This window comes from Ochlerotatus camptorhynchus, unplaced genomic scaffold (assembly GCF_037179485.1).
Source record: "Ochlerotatus camptorhynchus isolate MF236.1 unplaced genomic scaffold, CSIRO-AGI_Acam_v1.1 ptg000743l, whole genome shotgun sequence".
In the NCBI taxonomy this organism is placed as follows: Eukaryota; Metazoa; Arthropoda; class Insecta; order Diptera; family Culicidae; genus Ochlerotatus; species Ochlerotatus camptorhynchus.
This window is the reverse complement of record NW_027041212.1, coordinates 126,454-137,868: the sequence shown is the minus strand read 5'-3', so window position 1 is coordinate 137,868 and position 11,415 is coordinate 126,454. Positions and strand designations below refer to the sequence as shown.

General features: G+C 37.0%; 1 protein-coding gene across 1 annotated transcript; it reads right to left on the bottom strand.

Annotated features, from left to right (window-relative positions):
* Positions 1-268: 268 nt before the first annotated feature.
* Positions 269-11,408, bottom strand: LOC135714865 (putative peptidyl-tRNA hydrolase PTRHD1). Its single transcript, XM_065238277.1, has 2 exons — positions 11,160-11,408; positions 269-873 (listed from the first exon to the last, which is right to left on the bottom strand). Exons 1-2 carry the CDS (start codon positions 11,346-11,348, stop codon positions 703-705), a joined length of 360 nt encoding a protein of 119 aa, XP_065094349.1. The 5' UTR covers positions 11,349-11,408; the 3' UTR covers positions 269-702.
* Positions 11,409-11,415: the final 7 nt, after the last annotated feature.

Below are 11,415 nucleotides of genomic sequence, written 5' to 3'. Positions count from 1 at the left end.
GAAAACAACAAAGTACGGAGTTAGTTAAGCAAACAAAAGATCAAATACTTAACTTTGTAGTTCATATTCCATAAGTTAGTGTTTTATCACTGGTAACTGATTGCTTATAAAGGGCCACGTTGACGTAAATTTTACAGTTAGACAATAGATTTAGCTGTCAGCTTGCCGCATCGCGTCAGATCCGGATCTAATGCGGGTGGCCCTTAAGAGTCTGCGTTTGTGGGACTTTATTTTCGGTATGCTATAGGGAATAATTGAAAAAAAAAAATTGTTTCACGTCCACCAGCGAATCTGCTTATGAATCACAGTAAAGAATGTCGTTTAGTAGGAGGCCACATATCTTTAACTTTTTATGCCAGCCCACGCTGCTTATAATAACAAGTGTGCGAGCGAGTTTCACAGTATAAATATTGTTTCCAATATATTTACTTTTTTGCCGGCGACCCAAAAAAAAAAGAGCAGAACCTTACGTAATACCAGATGAAAAATCACACCTCACCACAGTACTGCCTTCTCGCTTCGTTACATCTAGCTCTGCAGTGGCCTCCGTACCTCAACATTAATAAAATTGCTCATAAAAACCGAAACAATAATAAAAACCTTCAAAGCGATCTTGCTCTTGACGTTTGCTTCGGAGAATTTTCACAATATTTATTTATCGTTAAGCTATTGTTTTATGCTTAGGAAAAATGCATCCAAAATCTAACTTAGAAGTTTGAATTTCTTAACATACTTTTGAACGTCCTCTTTCCGGTAGGGCTTCAGTGCAATGCAGGTGGGTATATTTTCTGGCTGTTCGATCCATACCTTATGCTTGATGTCGTTCTGCAGGAGCACCTCACCCAATCCATTCAATTTGCCAGCATCCGGAGCCTAAATAGAGCAGAAATAGAACACGAAAAAAAAAAATATTACCACTGGTGAAACATTTCGCATTCAAACACGGTTCGAAAATGAAACCTTCTTTTATGAAAGATCGTTTTCTGTTTATAAATAGCCGGTCAAAATTTTCAACCCGCACCCGAAGTCTCGAGTCTTTTATTTAGATTTTCTCGTTTTTACAATGATTAAGTATAATTGCTGCTAGGCCCGAAATGTGTGCACGCTCTCGTAGAAATCACAGGGCGTGGGAGGGAACGCAAAACAGCACATTTTCAGCGCCATCATTGCCGGGGAGTAGGAATGCGACGACGGGTAATAATAAGTGAAAAAGACGAAAATCTAGAGCAAAACTCCAACATCCATAGACCGGGACCAGTACGGGAGCGACGCGATGTCGGTTGCTGTGAGTTTCGGAACGATGCAGTTGAGCAGTGGGCGAAATTAATGTGGAATGGACAGATGAACGGCTTTGGACTGGATGGAAATAGAAAATTGCGGGCGAGCGTGCGTTAGATTTTATATTTTTTTTGTGGAGACGCGTGGTGGTTGAAATATCAAGGAAACTGGTATTTATCGAGAACATGTTTTCGATTGTCTGTTTCAAGCAAATTTTCTCACTATGGGATTTGACAAGTATGGCAGTACCCTGTTAATTGGGCCATACATTTATAGCCCATACAAAACCAATAGGCCTATTTTACGCGGCGTGTGAGATGAGGTAACTCGCTGTCACTAGTGGAGTGACAATTGCCACTTGGGAAAATGGGCCTAATACGCATATTGCGCTTGTATTGCATATCTTACAGCTGTCGCTTACACCGCATGTGGGTGCTAGGCGTCTTTTTTGAGGGTATGAGTGAAAAATAGTTGAAAGCAGAAAAAATGGCCGCTTAGGACCCCTGTGATTTCAAATTAAATGGATGAGTTGATATGATGAGCAAGCAGCAATCGGAATATTGAAGCAACCTGCAAGCCTCTGTACCAAAACGTTAAATCCCATAGGTACCAGAACGTCAAAATCGAAGTCATGTAGGGGACAGCACCCCAGATGAGTTATGCGAGAGATTTATTTTCTTTCGGTGACAATAGCATTTATTGATTAAAATTAATAAATTCAGTAGAAGGACCATTTTGACATTTGTTTCGTGATCATTTTTGCGTTCGTTTTGGTGTCATTTTTAAAAAATGTTTATGGATAATTATGGAAATACATTTATGGATAAATGTTTATGGATATTTTTTATAAATAATGTATGCAAAGCGCCAGAACTTTTCAAAACTCTAGGGATTGTCTTCAAGTTTCAAGTTTTTCTAGTCGTATTAAAATTAAGTTAGTTCTAAGTCTTACAATCCTCTGATTTTCCATTCCCGGACCTTTTTAATTAATTTATATACTCATATGCTTGTATTGAGCAAGTCAAACGCGCACTTTTTTGCCTATAAATTTTAATAAATACTTCAAGTCTCCTCATCCATTTATGTGTGAATTAGGTAAAAAAGTGTGCGTTTGACTGGTACTGTCGCATTAATGGTCTTTCGCTCATTTTCAACTTCTATGCATTTCCAACCAACTCTGAAAACGAACTGGTTACATTTACAGATAAAAATTCCCTCAACAATTTTCAGTTGCTTCACAGCTAACGGGTGTTCAATAAAAAATGAGAATTTTTTCAGTCATATAGCTAGTAAAAAAAATTTCAACGAATTCAGTATTTTTTACGTCGATGAATATTGGAGAAGGGGCCCTGGTCAGCCGTACGACGCAACTTAGTCGCGATGCTCTCACAAGAGCGCTAGACGGCACTGAAATCATTCTCATTTTTTATTGAACACCCGTTATATAGAGGAAATGGATGTAATGTCGGCCTAAATGCCCCTAATTTGGGCCCATACATAAATTCAGATATCGACTAAATTTTCAATAACGACCAAAAATATCCATTAATACCGTCCCAATGACGCGTTCATCTAGATAAAATTGATAAATAGCAGATTTTTAGTGATGGGCCGAATCATAGATCCGTAGGCCGATTTACCTACGTCATGAAACCTCTGTTGATTTGTTTCATGAAAAACGAAACTATCAAAGTCTAGGGCTCTTTCATTCGTCCACTTCACTGAAGCGACAAGAGCGATTGAAAATTTGTTTGTAGACGCCGACTGAGATTCTATAATGCTGCGAAGCTGTTCAACTTAAAAAAGAAAGTCTTCGTCTCTGATATTGTGACGCTCTTGTAGTGCATGCCCCTCGTGCAGAGATCTTCAAAAAAACTTCGAGATTTTTATAAAAGTTCATGGATCTTTAGGGAAGATCCGAGGACTCCACGAATGTTGCTTGAATATTTGGAATATGTGGGAACATTTCAAAACAGATTCGTAAGCTCTAAAAACTCTGGAGCTCCAGGAAAGTTCAATGAATTTCAGAAAATTTTCAGGACTTTAGAGATGTTAAAACAATGTTTGAGTTCTTCACATAAGTTCAGTGAACTTCACGTAAGGTAAGACATTTTAAAGCAGTTTAACTAAATACATGGCAGTACAACAAACTTCACTAAAACTGCAAAAATGTTTGATAAGTTTCTACTTCTTCTTCTTCTTTTTTCTTTTATTTAACGTCAGTCTCTGTTCCGCAATCTAGTGCCAATCACCGACGGACATCGATTGCCATCCATTGACGGCAATCGAATGTGCAGAAAGGCAGCTTCCACACCTGCGTAGGATATCGCACCCATCCAACACACATGAACCGAGACCAACGGCTTTACTTCTCTTCCGAAGGAAGACGTGACCAGAGATTTTTATGCCTCAGAAAAATCCCACCAACATCGGCTGGGATTGAACCCAGACCCATTCGGGTGAGAAAGCAGTCACGCTTACCACAACACCACCGGCGCCGTCAGAGATAAGTTTCTAGACTTTCAGGAAAGAACAGAGAACCTCAGAGCAGTCCAATAAACTTTAGATAAATAACATAAATTCTAAAAAAAAATCGAGAACTTCAGCGAATCGTTAAAACACCATTAGATACAATCGTTAAAACACCATTCTCACTTTTAATTTGACATTAAATTAATTGATATAACTTCATTACAGCCGGAGATAGGGGAAATGGCTCTAATTCTGCACTCATACTCATACGCCGAGATTCCAACAGCCGAGTAGTTCTGCAATTTATTTTGCTGAGATTCAGTAAAACATTTGCCGAGACTCAGCTAACAAAAAAATATTTTGTTAATACATCAGCAAAAGTAAATGCCAAGGTAATCGGCTGTTGGAGATTTTACCGAGCTAGATTAAGTGTGAACAGATGTTTGTTTATTGGTTTATTGCTATGATGTTGGTCTTTATTGGAGGAGCCTGTATGAAGTTAGATTTATTTTAGTAAAACACTCGATTTTCAACTTTTTACCAAGTGGACGAATTTTAGTAAAAATAGTGGCAGATGAATGATCTTTACTACAACTTAATATGAACAAAATTTCAAGAAGTTATGTTCATTTTATTTCTAGAAAATAAGGTTTTTCAAGAAAAAGGCATTTTCTTAAATTGCGCTAACTTTTTGTAAACTCAACCAAACATGCCCAATACTGAGCCAATAATCGATAAATGTATGCTGAAAGCTGCCAAAAATTCAGAGACGAATCTTTTTAACTTGTGCTTTTAGAGCCGTTTTTCTAAAATTTAAGTAGGGTAAATGACGACTTCGGCAATACCTTATTCTATTATCGTCAGGGGGTAAACAACATCCTAGAGAGTTCAATTTTGGCATGTGGATACATTGTGTTTCAGAGCATCTATTGGCCAAATTTGTGTACTCTAGGACTTTGTTTACCCTCTGACGATAATAGGTTAAGGTATTGCCGAAGCCGACATTTCTCCTACTGCTGTACGATCAATGTTGAGATACACTGTATGTATCTAAAAAAGTAACGAAAATGGGACATAATACATATTAAACAAGCGGTAATACATTGTCGGTGAAAGGGATTGAAAGTCATGAGGTTTCGTTTCAACTCGATAATCGACGTTACTTTCATTGAAAGCAACGACGTGGAAATCCACAGCGTTATAGAAATTATGCATTGAACGTGTTGTATGAAAGAAACAAAACTCGAGTTCAATTTAGAGCTTCAAAAATGTAGAGCCCTGCCCTGCGCACTAGTCTTTCAATACTACGCAGCCTGCTGATCAAATATTTAAAATTTAGCCATTACTGCATTCCTTTAAATACACTCTTAATTTCATTAAATAATTTAATTATCGACCAAATATTATATTTTAATTATTTTCCATTACATAATCGTTAATTATTTGATGATTACTTTCAATACCGCTAAAAATATTTAAATTCAATTAAAATCTTCAAAGTGTTTAAACTACTACGGTCTATTTTAAATGTCACGCACTCATACCTGGACATGCACGCTCCTCGTCTCTTGAGTTCTGTGAAGCTTTTTTTATTTTTTTCTGAAATGTCTGTACCAGGGCTCTACATTTTCGAAGCTCTAAAATGAACTCGTGTTTTTTTTCTCTAATACATACGTGTTCGACGCTTCATTTCTATAACGCCTAGCTAGACTATCAGCAAGAAACGAAAATAAAAAAGCAGGACGCTTAGAAGGAAAGGCTGGCTGTGGAACTTCTCGTCGTTGCTTTGCTCATCGCTTTCAATGTAACTAACGTCGATTTTCTAGTTAAACGAACCTCATTATGGCTTTCAATCCCCTTTCACGAACACTCTATCACCGATCTTTCAATTTGTTTAAAATGCGTGATGTCCCGTTTTTGATCATTTTTTTTAGATAAATATATGGATGGAAGATAAATTAAACATATTACGTGTAATCTTCACGTGTTTTCACGTGAGAAATGCTTTAAATGTGTTATTTCATTTTCCGTCATATACGTCATGAAACCTCTGTTGATGTGTTTCATGAAAGAGAAAACTATCAAAGTCGAGCGCTCTTTCGCTCATCCGTTTCACCGAAGCTTGAAAGGAAGACGGGAGAAAGAGAGACAAGCGATTGAACATTTGTTTGTGCACGCCGACTGAGGTTCTAGAATGCTGCGAAGCTGTTCGACTTTAACAGAAAAAGAAAGCCAGCAGTCTCTTCGTCGCATCGATTTGGTCGATTGAAGCTGATATTGTGACGCCCTGGTCTGTACTTCCATGAAATTTTTAAAACTTTTTCAAAAATTGTCTAGAATCAAACCGAAACCATTAATATAGATCTAAGATTTTCAACAAAGTTCTCATATCGATCACCATGTCCCACTCGCCTTCTGAAGTGTAGCCTGTGTACATGAGATTTTACCACTTTCTGCCTCGGAAAAAAAAACTATGAATTTCTCTGCAGTTCTCGAGTTCTTCCTGAAGTTCATGGAACTGCCCGTAAATTATCGACACTAAACGTTTCCAATAATCTAGACTTTCCTGATGGTATTAAAACATTCCAAAAGATTTATGAAATTCCTTAAAGTTCTCTCTGTCCTGAATTTTTTCAGTTTTAAAAGTACCCGCAATTTTACTGAAGTTAATTAAATTGCATTTAATTTTTCAAAAGTTTTGTAAATTTCATAATCACGGAATTTTGCCTTAAATCACTAATATTTCCTGAACTTCTCTGGACATCCCTGACGTTTTCTATACTTCTCCGAAATTCCATATATATTAATAACTCTTTGAGGATTATGAAGTTTTGCAGAGGAAACGACACATTCTCGTCCATCCTCATCCCCTATCCATTTTATCCTTCGCATTCTCATCCACACCACCAAAAAAAATCAGATTTTTTTCTATTCCAGACATCTTTTTTATAGAGATGCATAAATCTCTGTCTATTTATTGTTTTGCAAGATATCATGAACATTCCTGTAATCCTTCTGTCTATTCCGATTTATATATTTCCATCCCGCTCGCATACCATAGCAGCGCTGTCAAGTCTTTTTTGACATAAAATGCATCTGAATGAGTGGCGTTCCCCTGAAGTGTACGGATTATTCATAAAGTTTTACACTCATAAAGTAAATATCATAATCAGTGGAAAATATCCATCTGAATTTCACATAGCTTTCATGTGATTCCATAATTGGAAATTGCACCTCTAAATCACATGAACCTTAGGTGTCCATTAAAATCGATATGACTACTCACATAGAATTTAATACGTTATGTGATATTCAGATAAAAATCAATAATTTTATTGGAATAATATTATGTGCATTCCGAATAGAAACTATGTGATCTTTTTGTAAGTGTCTGCAAATTTTGTTAATTTAATGGGATTGCTTGAAGCTATCTGATCGCCCTGGACGTACTCAAGACTTCGCTGAATACCATGAAACTGCTTAAATTTCTAAATTCTTTTGAAGAATTTCTTGAAAATATCGCATATTTATTTAATTAATGGAACTACCTTGAAGTTCTCTAATCAACAAAGTTAATTTTTCGCCAATTTTTGAAGTTCTTGAAATGTCCATGTTAGTCATATAAAATTCTTAAAATACTCTCACATTTCCTGATTGTTGATATAGCTTCCACACCTGCGTAGGATAGCGCATCCATCAACACCAACTGCTTTACTTTTTTTTCTGACCAGGTCACCAGAGATTTTTATGCCTCAGAAAAATCCCACCGACCTCAGCTGGAATTGAACCCAGAACCATTGGGATGAGAAGCAATCACATTTACCACTACACCATTGGCGCCGGATATAGTAATATGATAAGTCCAGATCAGAGAAGCTTTCCTGACGTTCACACTTTTAAACTTTCCTTAAGTTTTCTAGACCTCCGTGAAGGTCCCGACATATTTCTGAAGTTTTCACAAGTTCTCTGAAGGTCTCTATACTTTCCTGAAATTATCGGCACATCTTAAGGGTGCTCGTAATTGTTTCCTGGAGAACATAGAGATGTCCTGAATCTCACGCTTGTAGATTTCTAAACTCCACGAAAAGTTTGAACTTACACACTTAATTCAGATCACCGAAGTCAGTAGAGTTTTACCGGGTTTTTGAACAGCAGATCAAGTCGGTAAAATTTTCAAATGACCGTTAAACGTGATTAATCAATAAAATTGACAAATTTTATTTTTTATAGCTAAATGGGTAAACTAAACAAAGTCAGAGTTGGTTGGAAATGCTAACATGAAACTTTAGTGTGATGATTTATTAGCTAGAGAATGATCTTTAGAAGAGGGTAGGTGGATAGTTCCGTTAGAGTACGGCAGTATGAAAATTGAATAGAAGTTGAAAATGAGCGAAGGGCCATTAAAGCGACAGTTTTCAAGATAGACGCACATTTTTGCCTAGCCCGTACGATGTACGCGGGGACTTGAAGTATGTCTCCAAGTCCACAGGCAAAAATGTGCGTCCCTCTTGTTGCTCATAAACTGACTGCGGCTGTGGAATAGTTCTAGCGACGTTTTCATCACTACCTAAAGCCCCACGCTGCGAGAGCATTTCCAGTCGATGGTGTGTTATAATGCAGTTCTTCTTTACCCAACTATTGTGTTGCTCCTCTCGTCAACAAAGTCTGTACAAGTTCGGAATACATTTACTAATTATTGGATTTTTAATAGATTTTCAAACTTTTACCGAACAGTTCTGTAGTTCAAAATTTACCGATCGGCAGAGGCCTGGATTAGTGTGTAGCTGTAGTTACGGGAAATGCCTTTAATATCTCTGAAATTCACCTATGATCTCTGGATCTAGCTTTTCTGAAGTACTTGGATCTTCTTAAAAGTTTTCACAGATTTTATCAAATTATCTCTCCATCTTTGAATTTATTTTGACTTACGTTAAGTTCTCTGAATATTCTTGAAATTCCAAGAACTTCTTAAAACTTCTTGCAACTTTTTTGACATGTTTTCAAGACGTCTTAAGAACTTCCATTATGTTCACCTAGCTTTATTAAGCTTGCCTTTCATTCCTCAGATTTTGTGTAATGTGAAGTTTTTTTTTCTTGATTTGTTTTCCGTCTTTCTTGTTTTCCGTGCTGAGCACCAATGCTGTCGAGCAGGGAGGCAGCTCCCACACCTGGACCCTACCCACCTATCGATCCATCAACTCATGAACCGGGGACCAACGGCTTTACTTCCCTTCCGAACGAAAGCTTGATCAAAGATTTCATGCCTCAGAAAATCCCGGCGGCGCCGACTGGGATTGACGCCAACCCGAGCAAAGTCGGTTAACAAAATGAAAGCAAATCGATATTAAAGTTTGCAGTTCCTATCATAATGAAAACTAATTTTGATTTCAATTGCCGCGACAGAAGTTTGATATCATATTGTGCTTTCATTATGCACTCAAGACTTTTTAAATAACTTAAGGTGATTCCCTGTAGCGTCCTTTTTCGTATTACACTTCGCAATTTCACATGTACAAATAATAAGGTTTCTGTGAATGCACGTAACTGAAACTACTACTTGTTGTTTGCTGCGGAGAAGCAAGCAATGTCTGGAATTTTCAAATGTAAAAACCTCGTAGATCTTGAGCTATGTGCTCTTGAAATTGCGAGGTGTGATGGAAAAATGGACTCTACAAGGAAAAACCTTAAACAACTTAACTTGAAGTTCTGCTGTTAACGTATTGTTTAAAATTTAATTTAAGTTCATGTTGTTGAACTAACGATTATTATTATTTTTAAATTTGTCGAACCTCTTAACGGAATCCTTTTATGAAGAGCTTTGAGTGTTGGTTTATTTCCTTTAAATTTCGTTCTAATTGCTTATCTTTTGACAGATACGCGTATTTCGTCTACTTGCAGACTTCATCAGTGCCAAGTACTCAAGTGGTGTTGAGTACTTAACACTGACGAAGTCTGCAAGTAGTAGACGAAATACGTATATCTGTCAAAAGATAAGCAATTATAACGGAATTTAAAGGGAATAAACCAACACACTCAAAGCTCTTCATAACGATTATTGTTTATTTGTTTTGTATAACACATTTGAGGTCATTCGTGTTTTGCTCGGGGTGAGATTTGAGCTCAAGTCTTTCAACGTGAGAAGCGTGGATGGTCACCATTTACGCCAGGCCCGTATTCAGTTAAACAACATTAATGCAAAATCAGTAATCAAATTGATTTAATTGCTAGCAGGATTACTTTTCCGTTTGATTCAACAGTGTAACATTTTGCTCTCGTTTTTGCTGTGTTAACCGTTAAGTCAACCAAAATGAGATCAACTGGTGTATTCAAAATAAGTTACTTCATAACAGCAAATTTTGATTTCAATTTGATCTTCAGCTTTGCTCGGGAAACCTTTTCGAGTGATAGGTTATTACGCTTACCACTAAACCACCGGCGCCGCTTACTCTCTCAATTTTGTGTTAATGAAGATTTAATAGTAACATTCTGCAATTGGTTTGAAACAAGCTTCCTTCACTCAAATCTTTGTAAATAAGGCATATATAAGTTTAATTGTAAATTATGTAAACAATAATTGTGTAATATGGTGAATAATTAGTAATCTTGACCTAAAATCCATAAAACTGGATTTGTTAATAATGAGCTTTGACATAATGACAAGTATGAATGTGGACAAGGTTACCAGGACGCTGATCACATCCTTTGGTCTTGTGCGGAGTATCGTGGAGTCAGATCACATTTTTATGATTCCCTTCGGACTCGAGGTAGACAACCTAATGTTCCAGGTCGGGATATTTTGGCTAGACGCGATCTGGAGTTTATGAAACTCATATATGTTTACTTTAAGAATATTAACCTTAGATTGTAAGTTTGATTAACCTTGTGTTAAGTTTGTATTTTGTACGTGTGGGTTTTTTTAATGTATGTTTTCAAGATGAATAGAAATAATTTCATGCTTTAGGATTAATTAAATAGTTGTATCGTAAACCACATTTCAAACCTCCTCCTTCCCTTTTCCCATCCAAAACATTGTAAATCTCCACTAACCTCGAGACAACCGCGAGTACTCGGTCCAGTTCCTTTAACTTTTAATATAAGACAGTAATAATGTATAACGCAAAGGATAACTCGGCTCTGTAAAGTTTATTCGATTGAGCCTGTACAAATAAAGTAATTATAAAAAAAATAATGACAAGTGATTTAAATAGTTTCTGATTTCCGGCATTGGCATGAATTTATTAACCATGAAATTAGTAGGTGGCTAGGTCCAGGTTCTGTAACGCTAACATCAATAAGAAGGGATTTAAATTTTCAACGTGGCAGCAAAGGCTAGGTGCATGGTGACATTGTTATAATGCAACAATTGAATTTATCAACCTATGTATGAATAAATTATGCTACATACTCACCTCTAGTACTACTTTATGCATGTTATCCAAATCCTTGAAATACTCTACCGTATCCGGATCACTGGCATACAGATGCGAGACGGCCGATACCGCATGACAACACTGGGCTATCACGGCACCCTTTGGCCAACTTTTGGCAATCTCTCCGTTCACTATCACATACTGAACCAGCTTGGCGGCACTCGTCATAGCGGAATCAAGGAATAAGAACGTACTTTCGGGTAAAACTAAAGGAACCGGCCGGCAAAACCACGAC

What these genes read in the sequence shown, in the direction of transcription:
- LOC135714865 (XM_065238277.1), bottom strand. Translation starts at nt 11,348, where the DNA reads ATGACGAGTGCCGCCAAGCTGGTTCAGTATGTGATAGTGAACGGAGAG. An exon ending in TGCATAAAGTAGTACTAGAG is followed by an intron (nt 874 to 11,159) that starts GTGAGTATGTAG and finishes TGCTCTATTTAG; the next exon opens with GCTCCGGATGCTGGCAAATT.